At 37.3% G+C, this 22301-nt stretch overlaps 1 protein-coding gene across 1 annotated transcript; it reads right to left on the minus strand.

Moving 5' to 3' along the window:
* Positions 1-19549: 19549 nt before the first annotated feature.
* LOC129445014 (single-pass membrane and coiled-coil domain-containing protein 3) lies at positions 19550-21796 on the minus strand. Its single transcript, XM_055206083.2, has 2 exons — positions 21682-21796; positions 19550-20342 (listed from the first exon to the last, which is right to left on the minus strand). The coding sequence occupies exon 2, from the start codon at positions 20326-20328 to the stop codon at positions 19669-19671; it is 660 nt and encodes a 219-aa protein (XP_055062058.2). The 5' UTR covers positions 20329-20342; positions 21682-21796; the 3' UTR covers positions 19550-19668.
* Positions 21797-22301: the final 505 nt, after the last annotated feature.

Here is a 22301-nt window from a genome sequence, read left to right on the forward strand (position 1 = left end):
AACATTTCCATGGTATTTCCCATTTAAATGTTATAATATTTGAATATGTACCATAAAACTGGTTGTTTTTTGGTAAGCGGAAAAGGGGTGCATTTTGACATTCTGGCCAAATTTACTCGTTGGATTATTAATCAATCCCATTTATAATACAGGGGTGGGCATGGAGGGACACTGTCCTGCAAAGTTTAGTTCCAACCCTAATCAAACACACCTGAAAATTGTAATGAAAGGCTGCAGGATTACTTGGAAATGACATTCAGGTAGGTTTGATCAGGGTTGGAGCTAAACCAGGACCAGGAATGCCCACCCCTGAACTTATCAATATATCACTCCGTCTCTTCTCAACTAATTAGCTGGTGTGTGGTGGATGTTCTGCCACAATATGGTTGCTGTCACATCATCCAGGTGAATGCTGCACAATGTGGTGGTGGAGAAGAACTCCCCTTTCAATATGTTAAGCGCAATATACAGTTAATGGAACAAATTTTTAAGGGGTGACCCAGAATAATTGAAGATTCGATGCATCGATAGGAGAAGCCTGATTTGACTACCAATCTTACATTTGAATCGCCGCAGATGTGCAGATGTCTGCTGTACAGGTGCTGGTCAAGAATAAGAATATAATTAAAAAGTTTATTTATCTCCCTAATTCCATTCAAAAAGTTAAACTTGTATATTATATTAATTTATTACACACAGACTGACTTGTTGAAATTGAAACTCAATTGTGCTGTTAATTATTTTTTTTCTCTCTCTCTCTTTCTCTCTGCCCTAAATGGCAGTGCTGTGGTTGAATAGTGCAGATTAAGGGGCAGTATTATTAAAATAAGATCCCCTTATGACATCACAAGGGGAGCCAAATTTTCTAATTACCTAATTACTCACATGTTTGCAGAGAATGGTTAACAAAAACTAAGTTACTGTGTTACTCTATTTAACATTTTCTAGGTTGATAGAAGCACTAGGGACCCAATTACAGCACTTAAACATTGAAAAAGTCAGATTTTCATGGTATGTCCCCTTTTAATTTTTTTAATGGTTTTACTTACTGTTTAATCTGCAGGACATATGAAAACGGAAGACTGAATGTGTGGGCAGAGTGTAATTTATTATCTTAACTGTTTAAAAGCCCTTCTAAGGACAGGTCTTGCGTATTAACCATGGCTATAAACACTGTGATACATGCAACGGATTGTTCTTTGTGTAATAATCTATGTTTTTTGTATCTGTCCCTATTCAAAAAAACTAATAAATAAACCAATAAATAAATAAATATAATAAATTACATCTCCAAGGAGTTGGCTGGAATGATTAACTCTCTGATTAACTGTCAATTATGTCCAACTCTGAACAAAAAAAATTCTCTAAATATGTTCAATTTACTCTTTAGGTGTTGAATTCAACTCAGAAATGTTTATCACTGAATTTTTTTTTTTTTTTTTTTTGCTGTGATACTGTACCTGGTCTGGTCACCCTCCCAACCCTTTCACACACACATTGATGATTCAACTATGGAAATGTTTGATATTCTGATTCGAATAAGTAAGTACTTAGTTGTTGACACTCCTACAAATTTTTATTAACATTTTTAGGGAGCATTAATGGAACACTGGGGGTTTTGCATTGCTTGTGACAAAGACAACGTTCAAGTCACATGCTTGAAAGACAATATTTGATAAGATCCCACTAAACTGTAATTTAAAAAGATTAGACGAGAAGTGGGAAACTATTCAATAAATAAAATACTTTTCTGGTATGACTGGTTAGGTTTGTAAATCAGTGATTCAAACATTTAATCTTTGGCATTAGCAATATTAAAAGAAAGGCAAAGCATATATTTTTGTATTTCAAATTTAATTTGATCTATTGCTCTCCTATTACTGAAAAAAAATAGCATTTAAGTATACTGATGAGTATTAATGTGATCAGTGGTTATTTTGTCTGATCATATTTATCATCTGTCATAAAATAATGAGAAACAGTGAATTTAAAGTTAAATATAGTCATTTGAAATGCCTATGCTCTTAATATGTGAAAATGTGATTTTTTTTTAGAATCAGCATCTTTTAGAGCTTCTTGGGAAAAGCAGCTCTGTGGTGTATTTTCCTAGAAAACACTTCCTTTAAATTAAGCTTTCATAAGCACATTGCAACATTGATTTTTACTGGTAAAATGGCATTAATTTATTTTTTTCTCACTCGTCTCTTGTGTTCTGATCAGGAAACTAATGGTGGTCCTCCTCTTCTTCCTTTAGTGTTTCAATATCACAGACCCTGGAAATTAACATAATCATGATTTCATTCTTGGCAGACTATCTCTATCTGACATAAATGTCAGTTTGCTTAAAGCCAATTTATACTTTTGCGTCGGGGTTACGCCGTAGGGTACGCCAGACGCTACGCACGTAGGCAACGCCGTCATGAGCATTTATACTTCTGCGTTTGTGTTGCTCTGCAGTTACACCGCCGAAATGCGTAGGAGGAAACACAATGCATTCATGCCGACCAATCACAGATCTTGCGGTCCGCGTCGTTTCGACGTGTAGTTAAATTTTTGAGGAGGTGCACGTCAGGTACTGCGAAGGCTACGGCGACAGGGTTCGCGTCTATGCGTATGTTACGGCGTACCTATAACGCGCACCTAACGCAAAAGTATAAATTGGCCTTTAGGCAACATTAGAGTACTTGTAATATGATAAAACATTACATACTATCACATTCAGAGAGGTTTAAATGATTAAATGAAAATATAATTTATAGTATAAATTTTGGTAATTTTAACAAATCCTCTCATTACATAAAATCCTAATCTCTTAAACATTATTCAGATTATATCATCAAACAAGTTACACACCTTTGATTCCTCTGAAGTGTCCTCCTGGGTTGGAGATTACAGCACCATGTAAACAAACTCGTCACGCTTCCCCGTTTCAGTCTATGTAACCCCAAGACCGAACGAAAAATGCAGTCCTGATTAAAAAGTTTGGAGCACCCTCTCGTGTTGTATGTAATGTAATGAGAAAGTCAGTGCATTATTTTGTAAACTGCCATCCAAAACGTGTGCAAAGCTAGCGTTAGCTAACTAAAGCTATTTTACTTACCTGAAAATAAGGTCCAATATCCCTTTGAGTCACTCGGGAAGCAATGAAATCTTGTAAATAAGTAATTTACCATTGTAATTTATTTTTGCACATCAAGGCCACTGTAATATCACGTTTGCACCCTCCATTAATATTGAACAATTATTGACATTTCAACAAATGATCACTGTGCTCATGACTTTATATTTTTGTTATGTTTTTTTCTGTAATCAGTAGTGTCATGCATTACATTTATTTTGGCAAAAAATTACATAGTCTTGGTTTTATAGCTCCTAGTTATGGCTTTGATGTTATTAGTATGGTGTTATTCACTCCTTCACTTATAAGTAGGGATGCACCGAATCCAGGATTCAGATTCGGATTCGGCCGAATACTGGGCTTTTTGACGGGGTTCGGGTTCGGCCGAATCCTAGATTTTTTTTCCACCGAACCAAACCCTAGGCTTGCGCTACGCTGATCGACGTCACACGGCCGTTGATTACACACATCGGGTGCTGACGTGGAGATGAGCTTTTTCTTTCGGTAAGCCTTAGGGGCTGGACACACCAAAACTTTTAAACACGGCTGAAAACGCCTTGAGGACGCCAAATACCAGCTGTTTTTCAGCCGAGCGCTTGGTCGCAGTGATGCTTCAGCTGTGAGCCGGTTGGTTGCTGTGGTAATGTCCCGCCCCTCCTCCACTGTAATTGGACGGCCGTGTGAAGACTGTGACATTGACGAGCAGAGCTTCTAACTCAAAGTATATAGTTTTCAGCGCGGAGCTGCTTGCTTATTGGAAAAACGAGCGTGTCGCAACGCATCGCTTTCATGATGCATAGGCTTACGGTAATTGTCAAAATAGTTTTCCAACTTGTCATCCTGGCATAATGTACAGTTAAAATTAAATAAAATGAAAAATACACTGCTGTGGACATTGTTTACTTCATTAATGTGCTTTAATGTGATAATGGAATAAGGATGGGAGTAGGATTCGGTATTCGGTTTCGGATTCGGCCGAATCTTAAACGGTGGATTCGGGATTCGGCCGAACCTAAAAAATCTGGATTCGGTGCATCCCTACTTATAAGTGTGCTGTTTCTTTGGCGCATTAGAATTCTCAAATCAATCATGTCATGGAAAGTCTTACCCCACTAGATTACATGTTGTTCCTAAATAACAAAATCTATAAAAGTTAAGTAATTTAGTAGTCAGACACACATATAGGATAGAAATTTCATAAACGATGACAGTAAAACAATAATTCAAGGCGCAATGCATGCTGGGTAACAGTATAGTACAAAAGTGATCCACGACTCCCAGCCTGCATTGCTACTTGAGCAAAGTATCTGTTTATCTGAACATTTGTAAGTCACCAATGTTGAGATAAAATGTTGAAATTTCAACAAACACAACTATGGTGATCAGTGTTTGCTTTAGCTGGGCTCTTGATAATTGTGCTTGGATGTTTTGTTTGCTCTCTTATCTTTTGTAGATAATTTTTTACAAAAGTTTACTAGAAGTTAAGTTTGGATCACAAAAGCTGTTCATTTATGTTTTTCCTGTTGAAATGGTCCATATTTTAGGTGCTGAATAATACCAACAATAGGGTGCCTGTGTGATATAACTTTTACTTTTGTCTGTGAAGAATGTTTTGGATGTGAATAAAAGGGGTTCACTAAACTCAAGGCTTAACCACAAAATGAAGTCTGCTTATTTATGTCACGCCCAAGGGGCTGGCTGCTAATAGGCTAAGCCACACCCCTTTTTAACTTCCACCTCGAGGAGGTCCCCAAAGCCAACCCAATGACCAGACAACAACGAGAGCAGGTAAATATAAAACAATCTTTATTTATTAAATATTTAAAAGGGTGGGGAAGTGGGGAAAGGGCAATTAAAACTAAATAGTCTCTGACTCCTCCCTCCAGGGAGACTGCTGCCACGGGCAGGCAGGGACAAGGGGCAACGGGGGTGCAGACCACCGTACACCGGGGGAAGGGAACGTCAGGCTCCAACGCCTGGTCCCTGCTATCCGTGGCGCCCTCCTTCTTCCTTCCCGGAGGCAGAGTAAATATCAATAGGACTGTGGAATGGACTTTTCGCTGTTTGCGTACCTTTCTCGGTTCCGCAGGGGGTCTTCGCCCCACGTGCCTTCACGTTTCTCTGTTGTTCACTCTCTTTCTCTCTCTCTCTCCTCAGACAGCAGCTGGGACACAAGACACAGTTAGTTCGACTTGACTTCCTCACCTCTTCGCTGGTTACAGCCTACGGTAAGTATGAGGTTCACACTGTTCGTTTCTCTGGTATTCACTCTCTTTCTCTCTCTCTCCACAGACAGCAGCTGGGACACAAGACACAGTTAGTTCACTTGACTTTCTCACCTCTTCGCTGGTTACAGCCTACGGTAAGTATGAGGTTCACACTGTTCGTTTCTCTGGTATTCACTCTCTTTCTCTCTCTCTCCACAGGCAGCAGCTGGGACACAAGACACAGTTAGTTCACTTGACTTTCTCACCTCTTCGCTGGTTACAGCCTACGGTAAGTATGAGGTTCACACTGTTCGTTCCTCTGGTATTCACTCTCTTTCTCTCTCTCTCCACAGGCAGCAGCTGGGTGCGGTGCCCTCCTGTTTCGGTAAGCCACAAACTTGGGGGTTATTTAAATTGGATAAGGTAAGTACGGCGGACTTACGGATCGTGGTTTCCTCTCAATCGGTCAGATCAACAGGTAGGTTTCTGGCGACGTCGGGGACGAACCCTTACGACGAGCCCGTTGGTCACAGGGGGGTGGACACGTCACGTCGTCTCACCAGGCCGAGCGCTGCCCTTCTCTGTCTGCCTTCTCGGCGATCGTATCCCGAGCAGGGGCGCCCCTTTGTAGAGACCCGGGACGGCGGAGTGCCTACACCTCACTCTCTGCAACAGTAAGTATTGGATAAATCAACGCATCAACAATAGTGACCTTTAATTGTACTCACACATCCACCGATCATTCGGTCCTTCACCGCCGTTTCTCCAAAAAATACCCCAACGTCTGGACGGGAAATCGTTTCCGTAGCATCGCTTCACTATGTAGACCTAAAGCGTGTTCACAGCATAAATTCTGATATTCTCTGCTAGACCGGCAACCTCTTCGTCTTCCTTTGACAGAGTGTACGGAGGCGGGGGTTTGTCTGACAAGACACACAGCAATACACAGCAGTACACAGCAGTACACAGCAGTACACAGCACCACGTCAAAAGTGTAAGTTTCCACGACACAAAGACTCACCCACCACGCTCAAGTGTACATAAAGGACGCCCGTCTCTTTACACTTTGCCCAGGTCCGATGGTTGATGGAAATATTCGGTCTAGCTGATGGTCTTGTCGCTGTGTTAAGCTTCCGTCAGATGTTTCCTCGGCTCACCCACCACGCTATCACAGGGGTAGGGCCGCCCTCCTTCTCCTGGAGGTACATTTTCTTCTTACGTTATGGCTGTGCTTCCGATTTCATCCGTTCAGTTTCCAACCTTTAAGGTTCACAACACCTCTTCAACTACACTGCTTCAGCCTGGGAAAGAGAGCCGGACCGCTACCAGCAATGCACCCGATGAGTATACACAACACTGCAGTACAACGTCAACAATCAGCCTCGGGGTGCTCCTTTAAAAGATCCACAGCTTGCCTTTCTTTCGCCTCCTTTGGCTCTGTCCTCTTTCCGCTCGCTTCCAGCGATCCCCGGATCAACAGAGCCTTCGGGCTCTTCAAAAGGTGCGTGTCTTCACTCTGCCCTTGGCAAAGGAGCTTTCCCCGTGTCAGTCGCCGCTTTACTTGTGTTCCTGTAGAGCTATTTATGTGTCTCATCAACCCCCAGCCTCCAATCACAGTTTGCTTCATTGATGCTTCGCACCTGTGGCTCGTAAAGCCCCGATTGTGTTGCCCTTGGGAACCAGGAAGTATTGGCCCGTGTTAAAATTTGGTCCGGGCGGAAACCATCTTCGGGCGGAACCAAGTTTCGCCATTTTCGGTTCCGCCCTATAAAAGTCACCCTGTGACATTTACAAGCAAAACTGATGTTGTAATGTGCTAAGGCAAGCTGTTTAAAAGAGAAGTGTTTTCTAATGTAACCTCTAACCTGTAAAAGATGCTGATTTTCATTTTTTAAATAAGGAACATTAAAACAGAAGTGGTAAACATTTTTTTTACATATGAAAATTGACATTTCAAATGATTATGTAACACCATCATTTTGGATTCCTTGTTACTCATGATTGTCACACCGGTTTACTAAATGATCAGTTCTGAGTGGTTTGCGAACAGCAAAACTTGGTAGCGTTTGTAGCAACAAAGAGCTTTGAGAGTGCTAAACAAGATGAACATGTTATTGACCAAAAACATCCAGCTAACTGGACTTATATAAGTTTTTGTCCAATTAGTTTACCCAACTTGCCAAACTGAGTAATCTAAACAAGTAATACAAAAACAATGGTCTGAATGGTTCCCAGCATGCATTGCGACATGTTCACTTCTTTGGTTAATATTTACTAAAAAGATTACCATTTTAATGTTTGCTGGATTTATTTATGTTGTTGATGTTAGTTATATGTTGTATTTAGAGTAATAAAAAAAATGCCTCACAGCAAAAAGGTCTCTGGTTAAAGCAAGCTAAGTCAGACAAACACTTTGTTTAGAAGATCTTTCTGTGTGGAGTTTGCATTTTCTCTCTTTAATATTGTGGGTTCAGCTTACAGCTATACATTTTTATCAGTACTTGTGTCAAATCAACTTCTTATTTTTTACAGTAAAGAAGACTTTCTTACTGTCTACCATTTTCAAATATTATGATAATGTCATCTTTTAATTTTCACACAATTGTCACAACCAGGGAAAATTAGCAACAAAATATCAAGGGTCCAGAGTTCAACTAAAACAAACAATGATCACTATACTGTAATGGTGACTTAAAATTAAAGAAATCATTAACATCTAAACCTAATAAGTGAATTGTGTTTTCTACACCAATATTTTTTTCTGAACATTTAGAAATAATGTTTTATAACATTATTGTTTATAACAGTTCTAAAATAATAAAAATTCAATGTTTCTCTATCATTTTACAAGCAAAATAGTCAATATAGATACCAGTTGATTTAAACATTGTGTAAACATTAAAACATGAAATTGTCATAACGTTTGTAGAATGTAACATTCCTCTAACATTCAGACAACCAAGAAACGTTCTTAGAACCTAAAAAAAACTGAACACTTTTTATGTTGGCAGAACGTTTTTGGGAACATTTTTAGAACTTTTCTCTGTTAGCCAAGGTGGAATTGCAAAAAGAAGAGAATAAGTTCAGTGAAGGACAAGGGACAAATGCCTTTAACTAAAAACTAAAGGAAACACGAATTACCATAGTGATGATTTCAAATGAACGTAAGTTATCGGACAGAGCCATAATGTTTCTTAAAATGCCCCTTTTGCATTTGCATTGTTTTACTACTTACACAACAATTTAAAGGGGTCATATTATGACATTTTTTTAGATGTAAAATAAGCCTTTGGTGTCCCTAGAGTCAGTATGTGAAGTTTTAGCTCAAAATACCCCACAGATACCCCACAAAATTGTTACTTTATGGGTGCAAGCAAAAATGTGCAAAACCTGAATTACTTAATTTTTTAAAGGGACACCATGAAACTTTTTGGCCACTAGGGGGTGCTAGACACGTATTTTTCACTTCTAGCGCCCCTAGAGCCCACAAGCGCCGCAGCACTGTCGCAAAGGAAAGGAACTGGCCAACCTTAAAACTAAACTAAAAACTAAACATTTAAAATGCTAAACGATCAACATTTTGAGATAACAGGGAGAAACGCAGTCATGTTACAACTTTCTGATGAAGAACTCGTCGTGGCAGAAGCCATTTCTCAATCTGAAGGTTGCAGCCTCCGGATGTCGTATTTCTAAGCTGTATACGTCATCAAGACTGTCTTATTTCACAATATTAACAATTACAAAGTTGACTATTATACTTAGTTAATCGTAAATTGTTGCAGTATGCTTATGACTTGCGAATGTAATGCTCAGTTTACCTTAATAACCCAGGCTTGATGACGTGTGCAGCCTGCATATTTGACCTCCGGAGGCTGCAGCCTTCCAATTCAGAAACGACCAGAAATATTTCCTTGCCTTTTTCCAAACAAATATTGTTGCATCCTCTCTCTCTCCCTCGCCACCAGGATTTTCCGCAATGGCGCTCGTTATTCCTCTTTTTTGTGTGAAAATCGCTCCAAATCCAAGTAAACCGATGCGTTTAGGTCTGCCGCTTTGTAATACGTCACGCGAGTGACAGCGGAACGCAGCAAATGAGGAAGAGAGAAGAGAGAAACGCTCGGATCTGATTGGTGAATGAATAGGGTTTGGTTTTACACTGTGAGCAAGTTTGAGTGCTATAGCATCCTGGATTGTAATGTAAATATCATAGAAACAGTAAAAGAAAGGTAAATACGTGAACACAGCATCTGAATACAGCGAACTATATGCAATATAATCGCCGTAATTTATAAAGAACATCGCATTTATGTATGAATCAACAGTTTATATAAAAAATTGCCTTAAAGGGGAATCGAACCCGGGTCGCCCGTGCATAGGTCTGCCGCACAGCATTCTTCCATCTTAGAAATATCTCGAAAATACGCCATATACTGTCTACATCTGACGCAGAGAAGCTTATCCATGCTTTTATGACCTCTAGAATAGACTATTGTAACTCACTACTCGGGGGATGCCATGCAAATCAAGTAAACAAGCTTCAGCTAGTTCAAAACGCTTCCGCAAGGGTACTTACTCGATCTAAAAAGTATGACCACATAAGCCCAATTCTGGCATCTTTACACTAGCTACCAGTTAAATATCGCATACAATTTAAAATATCACTAATCACCTACAAAGCTTTAAATGGCCTAGCACCCTCATATCTTAGAGAATTACTATCAGAATACAATCCATCACGCACACTACGGTCGCAAAATTCTGGTCTCTTGATTATCCCCAGACTATCAAAAGTGTCTAAAAGTGGAAGGTCATTTTCCTACTTAGCCCCTAAGCTCTGGAATGATTTACCAACCGATGTCCGAGAATCAGACACAGTCGATAATTTTAAATCTAGACTTAAAACTTTTCTCTTCAACAAAGCATTCGCATAATTTGTCTAGTAAAAGTACTTAACTCGAAATAGTTATCTGTACGGAACAAAGCACTCGCGGTCATAACCAGTGATGCCACAGTTACTTTGAAAAAGTAATCTGATTACTGATTACTGATTACTCCCTTAAAAAGAAACTAAGTTACTTTACAGATTACTTGATTTTAAAAGTAACTAAGTTAGATTACAAGTTACTTTGTTAGTTACATTCCAGTAGCTGCCAACACCCCCACTGCCTCAACATTAAAAATGACAACCGGTTTTGCCAACACTCACTTTATTGGAAGTGCATTTTTAACAGTAACGTCAACAATGTATCTCCTGACATTTTAAGTTGAACTGTTGTGTTTTAAAAAACTAAAATATATATATATATGAGTCTTTCTTGACTTCACTAAACATAAATAGGGGTGAGCAGGGGCCATTTTCAGAAAAACTTAATTTTAAAAGTTAATGTTTTAGACAGAGATATATTTTTGCTGTGGTCAATAACTCACAAGTGTGGTCTATCAAAACCAGCTGGAATTTTTAACAAATGTAAAACGACTTCTGTATAATTTCACTTTAAACAAGAGTAGTGAATTGTTACTTTTGACCTTGACAGCAGGGACGAAAGTAACACACAGGTGGGTCAAAAGTAACACAACAAAACATGATAGATTTTTGTGTTACACTTGTTTTTATTAAATATATATGACTATGACCTCTTTAATATGTAACTGCAAACTTATTTTGTCATTTATCTTTGTAAAAAATAATTAAATTACATTTTTATTTTAAATTTCAGTTTTATCAAATGTTTCAAAAGCAACCAACAGTACAAACTTAAATTGCTGAGACTAAAAAAGAATTCAATAGTTTGAACACTATGAAAATAAAATTAAATCAAATTAGAATAATATCAATTTTTTTACCATATTATACACAGTATTAGCAGCGGGACAAAACTAACAAGTGTTACTTTTGACCCGACAGGATCTACTTACTCTATAAACTCGACTTACTTTTATTTTGAAAAACTGAGAAGTCTTCAGGATGTTATATAGTAAATGCCTTGTAGATTTATCAGTATTGTAACACATGAACCGAGAAACACAACGCGTTGTAAGAAAAAAAGACAGCTTTTGGAATGTACTTATCATGGTTGAAACACAGTTCTGGATCTACACGTGGAAATCGGTGAGTAAATAACGTGATATTTGTCAACTCTTTCAGAGGTTATGTGCTAATATGCTGTCATAGTGAGATTTAGATGTTATCAGGGCTCGGAGAAAATCGCTTTGTTACTTTCGTTCTTCAACTCTCCAACACTTACTGGTTTTGTACTGAAGTCCAGCTTTTGTTGTTTGGGTAGTGGATGAACTCCTGCTCACTGCTTCGCATCACCGGGTGGGACTTGCTCTTAGTTTGACTGTCTGCGCCGTGCCGCTACTCCAAATGCTTTTTTTTTTAATTGACGTAGTGTTTTTGTAGCTGCATCTCTCTTCTCTCTCCATTGTACGTTGTTTACGTTTGTGTCACTTACACGTGACCTGAGTTGTCCTCGTGCTGAAAACGTGACTTGTCGCACACCTGACTTCACTTCCCGAGACGCAAGAAGAAATATACACGAACATATATGTTTTACTAAGGAAAATTTCAAAAATAGTAACGCACAGTGTCTTGGATAAGTAACTTTAATCTGATTACTGGTTTGGAAATATTAACGCGTTAGATTACTCGTTACTAAAAAAAGTGGTAAAATTAGAGTAACGCGTTACTAAGTAACGCGTTACCGGCATCACTGGTCATAACACAGATCAACCAAATAAATAAATAAAAATCTTATCTTAACCTATAGTCGGATTGCGATTTTGGAACTTTCGTGTTCTTGTGAATAGTATGCCATACAAACCCGTTTGCCACTGAACCTGCATTAACGACGACAGTGGGGCTTTTGGCCTTAGTCAAACGGGTTGGCACGTATGGTTGGGTTGTGATTTTGGCGCTTTCTTTCTATTGCGAATAGTATGCCATACAGACCCGTTTGCCACTGAACCTGCATTAACGACGACAGTGGGGCTTCCGGCCTTAGTCAAACGGGTTGGCACGTATGGTCGGGTTGCGATTTTGGCGCTTTCTTGTGTCTTGTGAATAGTATGCCATACAGACCCGTTTGCCACTGAACCTGCATTAACGACGACAGTGGGGCCTCCAGCCTTAGTCAAACGGGTTGACACGTATGGTCAGGTTGCGATGTTGGCGTTTTTTCGTGATCTTGTAAATAGTATGCAATATAGACCCATTTGCCACTGAACCTGCATTAACGACGACAGGGGGGTTACAGGCCTTAGTCAAACGGGTCGACAGGTTTCATTTTCTCTTAAAAATCGGAAGGTGACCCTTAGTTACCATATATACCGTCGCAGTGGGCCCCCAATTTGCAAAATCCTCAACTGTGGATAATATAATTATGCCGCAATAGTTAGTCTGTCTGAAACTAAGCTGATTCAACCACATCACTGTGTGACACTTGCATTACATGTGAACGGCCCCTACGCTAATATGATTTTGTTTTTCTCTCCCTGTCTCGTCCCTGGGTCCCATTGACCCTGAGGACAATGGGACAAACAGACCCAGTTCCGGTGGATGTGGAAGTCGGCACACCTCTGATCTACTGGTCGTCCTTCAATGTGATGCCCAGCTGATGCCTGACCAACGACCACCGGCAGGACCCGCTTAATATCCGCTTAATCTCTGCTTAATCTCTGCTTAATCTCCGCTTAAGCTCCTTATCCGTTAATATGTGTGTATATACATGTATATCTCCCAAGGGTTTTTCCCTCCTAGGACTTTTATTTTTATTTCCTCGGCTAAACAACCCGGGGTTTTTGTTTTTTTTTGTACTTGGGGGGTTTTTTCCCCGGGGCGCTAGCCTGGTTGGGCTTAAATTAGCTTCTTCTTCTCGACGTTACATTAATAATATGCTCGCTCATAATGTCGCGTCATAGCCGCAGCAAATTTGACTGCTTATGCTATTGTGTATTATGTTGTGCTATCTGTCGTTTTTCTGTGCTTTTACTGCTTCTATTAATGTAAAGCTGCTTTGAAACAATTGAGTATTGTGAAAAGCGCTATATAAATAAAATTGAATTGAATTGAATTGAATTGAATTGAATTGAATTGAATTGAATTGAATTGAATTGAATTGAATTGAAATTGAATTGAATTAAATAGGTCCGTGACACTAAAGACTGTGCCACAGAGACACATAATAGAAACTGCTCTCTACACTCCTTAAGTAGCCTCCAGCAAAATTCACGTTAAAAACAAATTGTGTGGAGGAAGTGACGTATGCCGTAAAGCAGTCGAATTTTGTAGTTTTTTTTTGTGCTCTGGTTACTACCAGAAACCCTAAGTTTTAAAATACGAGTAAAAGTGATACAGACCCCGTCAGGCTATGGTAGACATGTCATTCAACCTATTTAAAGTCGATGTACTATCACAAGGGTCTTGAAAATTTATTATGAAGGTTGAAAAATTACATGGTGTCACTTTAAGTATATCTTTATATTATTTATAATACACATGGGTTTAATGATATTTTAGAGGAACAGCTCTCAGATAAGGTGATCTGTCAATTTACTTTTGAGGTTTGCATGTTTTTTTCAAGTACGTTTATCCTACTGGAGTGTGTCAAGTCATGCAATATACTGTATACTGCAAAAAATGTTCAGGTTGAACAACATTTTATAAGATATATATTTTGCAAACCAGAACATTTTGCATACTTATGAGATTCTGACATTTTAAAGTCATTTTAGTCAAGTTTGATTTGATTACATTTAAATGGAAACCCACAGTAATTTTTTTCTTGCTTTTTTCTATGGAATGAGGAAATATGCCCCCACCTCATACATCACACTGAAAGTGAAAATAACTTTATGGAATATAAAAAGCTTTACAGGCAGTTTTTTTATCGCCAACAGCTGAAGGAAGCAACATCATCAGACATCTGAATCACCCGCAACACAGACAACATCTCAGACAATCATCAGACTAAACCTAGGTGAGCAAAAACAGCACAAAAACTGATTTTATAGCATATGTTTAATAAGTCAGCTAGGCATAACACCTTGCAGGTTTATTCTACAGCAGTGGTCACCGACTCTGCTTCTGGAGATCCACTGTCCTACAGCCAATCCAACCACAAGCAAACATTCCTGAACCTTGATAATCAAAAGCCTAGCTTTTCATGGCTAGCTGAAAATTAGAGGCAGTAGGGTTGAAACTAAAGTAGGGGGATAGATCACTGTTATTTTACAGGCTTCTAACTGGATTACTTTAATTGATTTTAAAGACAGCTGTACTATACTGTAATTGTACACAATGACATAAAATACTGTCTGTAATTCCACAGTGAAAATTTCTTAAATTGAAGATTTTAAAGCATAAAATGTTATTTATGTGTTCATATAATAAACTTAATATTATACCATACATTTTCCTTATTGTGTATATGTTAAGATATGACAGTAGGTGTTTTTCAATTAAAACAGCCCAAACATGCATTTTAGCCTGGGAGGCTAAGCCCTGTCTGGGAAACAGCTACATAAAGTTTTAAACATTTTTGTAAGTTGCTGCAAAACAGCAGTTTCACAGGATATTACTGGCCACTTATTACGTTACTTTTCTTATTATCAAAAAAGTCAACTTGTCTGGATAATTGCAAAAAGAAATTCAAATTGGTTTGTCATAAGAAAAGATGATAATGGTGTTATTTAATAAAAATATGACAGGCTGATCACATTTATTGTAATCATGGCACAGTACCTGATTCACTGGTTGCCTAATTAATGTCATTTTGGAGATGATGTTGATCAAAATAACAATGACAAAACATTTTCAATGAAACAACAGCATCTACACGTCTGTTAATTCTCAAAAAGCCAAATGTAGACAAATGATAGAAATAAAGTCAGTCTGGTTTGTAATAAGAGCAATTTAATGTCTTTTCAGTTGATTTTATCTACAGTGGTTGTAAGTCAGTCAGTTGTGTTTCTCTTTCCTTCAGTGATTCTGCCCATTATCATCAGATAATGATTCAATAATTAAATAATCACAAGTATCACTTGCAACACCCTGCGCTCATGGTTCCCATATGAACAATAAAGCCAAATAATGTCTGTAATACCCATTTATCAGATAATGATCTCATGAATATGGAGGCTTATTATCCTTGTATAATAAAATCATTGTTTCTCTTTTATGGGACTCTAAGATAACAAAATGTCCTGGAGTGATATCTTCTACCCTGGAAATCCTGAGAAAAGGGAGCAGCTTATCCGCAAAAGTCAACAGTTTATCAACCTGATGGAAGACAACTTCTATGCCACAAACGAACTCATTGAGGTTCTTAATGAGTATGTAGGATGTCACTTCAGTAAAATCACCCTAAATGAAAGGGGCACTCTTAAGGAGAACTGTGATGTATTAATTCAACGTATCCGTGAAATCCAGGTTGAGGTAGAAAAGATTGATAAGAGGCTGAAAAATAAACTGGAGCCTACTTTGTATGAAGATTTGAAGAAGATGGATCTGTCCATGCTTCTGAACATGCAGAAGCACATTAATGCTGTAGAAATTGCAATTGGAGTTTTTGGGAGTGTAGCTGCAGTGATTGTTTGTTGGTTACTTAAAAGTGGATTTATTTTTCAGACTGTAGTTACCAAGATTGGTTTAATTGCATCTTCAATAATCGGAACCATTGCGATTGGGGTGGTGTTCTTGGGAATTGATATGATTGTTCAGGCCATCATGGGCAGTATTGAGCGTGATCAGCTTGAGAGAACCTTAAAAGAGTATGACACTGCTTTGGAGAATTTCAAACCAGCGTCTAAAAAATATCAGTATAGCGTAACCCAAGTCAAGGTAACAATTGAAATAATGCAAAGTAAATAAGTTCTAGGTTCTAATCCGAGTTATCAATTCACTGAATTAGATAACAGCATGTATTGAAGAATTTATTAAACAATAATCCAAATTCTACTTTTTATAATTTGTACACTATTTGAACTGTGGAGTATTTTGTTTATTATTGAGAAAAATATATTTCCTGTTCCACAATGTGAACTATTCTAAACATTAAACTAGACAATGAGAGGCTTTTCTTAATGTTCATTTGTATTTTTTTTCCAAAATGTGGATTTGACTTTTTTTCAGAAATGTTTGCTGGAATTGAAATGTAACCAGTGCTTATAATGACAACATTGTGTCCAAAACTAAAATAAAAAGGCCTTTTATTTGTACTTTATTTTCTTGCCAACTTTACTTTACAGTCCTTTCTTCAGCCAATAAACACAGTTGTGTAAAATGCACAGATTAATAAAACCAATACACATTGCCCCTTTACTCACACTATAGCTGAGCCATAAATACTGCTAATAGAAAGTGATCCAGCAGTACATGGAATGTTATTATTTTAATTAGTTTTAAGTTTTCAATTAATCTGTCCAGAAGTGAGTGCTTTTACATGCATAGAATAAGCTGATAACTATCAAAAATCTGGTTATTATAGAAACCTGTTTTTATGCGTTTACATGCAAATTAATAAACCGGCTATGTCAGATGGATTAAATAGATTATAATTTAATGTTTGACATTAAAACAGCAGCTATAAACTAAGAGCTATAGTGGATTTTAATAAAAATGACATTATTATGACACAGTTTTTCAATATTTATTAAGGAAGATGATATAAACAATTTTGGTATAAATACTTGATCACAGGCTTTTCTGTCCAATTGTCGCAACTAATTAATAGTTGCAGTATCTCCCTGAAAAAAAAACACACCATGATGCAAATGGATCATTTATCAGCCCTGTGTCTGACTCATAAAACTGATAACTAAACTGATTCTTGATGTCTGAATATGTAAAAAAAATCTGGTCTTTTAAATTTATATGAGCATTTCCCAGTGATGGTATGCACCTAAATAATAAGTTGGATGTGACACCTCAAATCAACTGAGAAATTCAGACAATACATTGTTTTTAAAATGAATTTATTGACATTACATATGTGGTATTACTGTTGGTAATGGCCTATTTAAGCTTTATTTATAAAAAATATTTCCAACAAATAATGTGTTTCAGTAAACAGTCTTACAAAGATCAGACACTAATATGAAAAGTCAAACAGTCAAACTATCCAACTAAAGGAATTACTGATCATCATAATGGTGACAAAACATTTCCAATAAAACGTCAGCATACAAATCTCTGTCAATAAAAGACAAAAAAAGCGTTACAGGAATGACAGAAATATAGTCAGTCTGGTTTGTCTGGGAGAGAGAGAGAGAGAGAGAGAGAGAGAGAGAGAGAGAGCAGTAATATTTTTTTGAACACTATATGAGCAAGTCATATATAAAGATTATATTATTTTAACAGCTGAACAATTTTTTGATACAAAAAATACATGTGATGTTTACATTTGTATAAAAAGTTTTTATATTGATTTCCTGAACTCCTTTTGAACATCTACCTGATGCCCAAAAGGGTTCTTAGTCAGACATCTAGATACTGTACCACATTTGCACGTCGTACAGACATAATGTCCTGGACCTACCGTCCCAATATAGACGTGATCTGCGTGTCGGGCAGACGTCTCATGTTTGCTGGGTGTTCCTTATTTCACTACGTTTTTACTAAAAAGCACTTCCCTTTCTATACCTTTGAAAGCTACAGCTTGCATAAGCAAATTACAACACTGGTTTTACTGGTAACATTACACCAAAATAAACAAAAGATGATTTTGTGGTAAAGCCTTGAGTTAACTGAGAAGTTTCTATTCTCGTTTATCTTTGAGGCACAAGTAGATACACAGTTTTATCAACATCTTTAGTAGGTTTTGGAAGTCAGGTCATACAAGCATTCTACCACAGATGCTCTGTAGTTTATCACATGAACTATATATCAATCATATGCATTACCTTTTGAATGGAGTTAGGCTGGTGATTGCTAGAATGACAGCATTTTCACACCAGTTTTCAAATCATGCATGGCTTGAAAGCAATACCCTTCTATAATTTTTTTTTAAACGCTGGTAACTGAGCTTTCCGAACCTTTTCACAATATTCTAATTTTCTGAGATACTGAATTTGGTATTTTCCTTAGTTGTCAGTTATAATCATTAAAAGTAAAAGACATTTGACCAAACATTTACAATAAAACATCAGCATCTTAAACTCTGTGATTTTATAATCAGACAATTGTAGATGACAGAAATAAGAACAGCCTGTTTGGTAATAAGAGAAATTTAATGTCTTTTGAGTTGATTTTATCTAAGGCATTGGTTGAAAGTCAGTTGGAATTCTTGTGTTTCTCTTTCCTTTAGTGATTCTGCTCATTATCAGGTGTCTTCAATAATCAAAAATCATCACTTAAATGTTCACTTACTGTAAGTATCCAATTGACTGTAACACTGCTTCAATGTTTCTTTAACACACTGCAGGTGAAATTAATTAATTCAATTAACACAGCGGAATTTACTCTGATTGACGCGGACTTGAGTCGGACTCGACTTGGACTCAACTACAGCCCTGGTGTGGTGGCCCACAAGTGAGCCATATAAACTTACCTATCTAGGTGCTGGTTAATATTGTATATAAAGACATATTTAAAAAAAAGTAATAACAATAAAACTTAAACTTCCAGAATGTGGAAAAGTAAGCTAGCCAGAACATTTGTTAAAAGTCACCTTTATGGTAATCAGTGTTTGTTTTATGTGGATTCTTGAGTCTTTAATCGCTTAAAAACATATAGAAATTTGCAAATCTTCTTATATTATTTTAATGTATTTCCAGAAAACATTTATGGTTGAAAAAATATTCATATAACTGAAAACAATCTTTGAGATTAAAGCAACACTATGTCGTTTTTTTTTACCTTTAAATAATGTCTCTAAAATTATTTCAGTGATAGAACAACTTTTAACTGGACAAATTGTAATGTTGCTGCAACCTGAGCAGCCTCCTAGCTGCTACAAGCACACTCGGAAAGTGGCGGTGGAGGGTAGAGCACACAGCCCCGCCCCTCCCCCTGCCTGCAGAAGAGTGTCTGATACCAGGCACTGTTGCGCTTTTCAACCACATGGGGGAGCTGTAAGTCATTTTTACATGGAAACTACATAGTGTTGCTTTAATATTTATAGCTCACATTGTGCAAAACACTGATGATAATTTTACTCAGTAATTTAAAATCCAAAATTCACTCCACAGTTCCAGTGCTCTGCAAATCACAAATTATACAAAGTAGATCTTTAATGTGTTATTGTTTATTAAATGGTTTTATGCATATTGTTAAACTATTCAGTGATTTAAAATCATATGATTCTATGTAAGATAACTAGAATCTAGAGGATAAAAATCTAGAAATTATTGTTCTCCCATCATGTGAATTCTTGCCTTGAATTCGGTCACCCTATACTGATATTTTTTAGATGCTGGTTTGAACTCATCCAAAGCACTGTCATACTCTTTCAGAGCTTTCTCAAGCTGATCACGCTCAATACTCCCCATAATAGCCCCAGCGATCATATCAATCCCCAAAAATACCACCCCTAGCACAACACTTCCAATCGTTGTTGATCCGATGTAACGAATCTGGGATACCACACTTTCCAGAACAAATCTACTTTTAAGTAACCACCCAACTACAACAACAACTACACTCCCACCAACTCCAACAGTATCTTTTACAATTTTTGCTTGCTCAGGCAGAATCAGATCCATTTTTTTCAGTTTCTCATAAGCAACAGGGTCTAACTTCTCTTTCAGCTCTTTATCAAACGTCTGTATCTGAGCCTGGATCTCATGGATGTGTTGAATTAATACATCACAGTTCTGCTTCAGAGTCCCTTTCTCATTCAATGTGACTGGACTAAAGGAAAATCCTAAGTACTTATTAAGAACCTCAATGAGATCATTGGTGGCATCGAAGTTGCCTTCCATCAGGTCTGTAAACTGTTGACTCTTGCGGATAAGCTGCTCCCTTCTTTCAGAATTTCCAGGGTAGAAGACTTCACTCCAAGACATTTTTATATTAGAATCTTTGGAATTAACAGAGAAGCAAGGATTGTATTACACAAGCAAAATCAGCATGCATATTTAAAAACACAGTGAACACAGCCATTATTTGGTTGTTTTATAATTTTGACCCACTTTATACACATTTCGTACACTACTTATAAATGTCACATTTCAGAAAAGGCACAATCAAAGCATATCAGCAACGTCCCGGTATTTTGATTAGATTCACTCCGACAATGTTTTGCCTTTACATTCCTTATGCATTGTAATGTAATATATTTTCACAAATTCCATCTTTTATTAATCAGTGGTGACACAGGGAAGTATAACTTTATTATACACTTGTTAAGAGCAACCATGCACACTCAAAAAATGTCTGGGTTACTTTTAAGCCATGTTGGGTAAATATTGGGCAGAACACCCTGCTGTTTTTTAACCCAACTTAACCCATTGTTGCATAACAACAACCCAACATTGGGCATGTGATGTTTAACAACATGATCTCACAAAGTTCCGTGGGATAGTAATGGAATTTTGAGCCCATTTTTCCGTGGCATTCTCAGGGATCTCCGCATTTTTTCGTGGCCCTGCTACGGACTGTCTTTTTCCGTGGCATTCTCACGGATTGGTTACTCAACTCCTTTTTCCTGTTTCCAAAAAATTTTCGCTTCGGTTTAGGGTTAGATTTGGTGTTTGCATTAGTATGTCACTTTAACTATTGGTTTACTATTTTTTCTGATTTATTCTTTTATATTTTTTAAACTTTAAACAATTGTCGCCTGGCGTTGGGGTTAGAGTTGGGTTTGGGTAGGGATGTCATTTCATGTAAATCTAACCCTAAACCGAAGCAAAAATGGTAAGAAATTAGGACAAAACAGTTGAGTAACCAATCCGTGAGAATGCCACGGAAAAAGACAGTCCGTAGCAGGGCCACGGAAAAATGCGGAGATCCGTGAGAATGCCACCTGAAAAATGAGCACAAAATTCCGTGACTATGCCACGGAAAACCCAGCATGGGGCATTTTTTTTAACCCAGCATTTGTTCTGTCCAGTATTTATCCAAAAATAACCCAGACATTTCTTAATACATTAGACAGAGCACAGTTGTCTGTTTCACTCAACTGCTGGGGTGACTCAACATGTGTTGCTTCATTGTGGTTCAAAAAACGTCTGAATTCACACACAACTTTATACACCATCACCCAATGCTTACATAAGATAAGCTGTGTAAGACATGTATGGATGCATTTACATATAACCATGGTCTACTCTTCAGAAAAAGTACAATTACAAACTGTGGAGTAATAAGGTGATATTAACGTGTGCTACAAAATCAGTTTTGTTGTTATGCATTCTCACCTATAGGTTTGGTCTGATGATTGTGTGAGATGTTGTCTTGTATTGCTGGTGATTCAGATGTCTGATGATGTTGATTCCTTGAGCTGTTGACTATGAAACAACTGCCTGTAAAGCTTTTATATTCCACAAAGTTATTATGACGTATCGGGAGGGGGAATGTTTCCTCATTTCACAGAAAAAAATCATGCATATTTGTATGCATATTTGTACATTTTCACCCAACATTTGGTTTGGGTCATACACTTAGATCTCAACACTGAACAACAAACAAACCTCAATTATGTTGACAACTAACAAATATCATTTTTTACAAAATAACTAAATACAAAATATAACTAACAGAGATGACAACAGAATAAATGCAAACGCTAAAACATCTTTTTTTAATAATATTAACCACCATATTATGCAATGCATTTCAAAGACAGATTACTCAACTTGGCTGAAAAATGAGTATCAATGTTTAAAGAGGTCATATTATGAGATTTTTTTAAAGATGTAAAATAAATGTTTTGTGTCCCAAGAGTGCGTATGTGAAGTTTTAGCTCAAAATCCTCCTCTAATAATTTATTATAGCATTTTAAAATTGCCACTTTGTAGGCCTGAGAAAAAGTGTGCCG

This window comes from Misgurnus anguillicaudatus, chromosome 3, assembly GCF_027580225.2.
Source record: "Misgurnus anguillicaudatus chromosome 3, ASM2758022v2, whole genome shotgun sequence".
Classification (NCBI taxonomy): domain Eukaryota; kingdom Metazoa; phylum Chordata; class Actinopteri; order Cypriniformes; family Cobitidae; genus Misgurnus; species Misgurnus anguillicaudatus.

Excerpts from the sequence above, each read along its gene's own strand:
- LOC129445014 (XM_055206083.2), bottom strand. The coding sequence starts at position 20,328 with ATGTCTTGGAGTGAAGTCTTCTACCCTGGAAATTCTGAAAGAAGGGAG.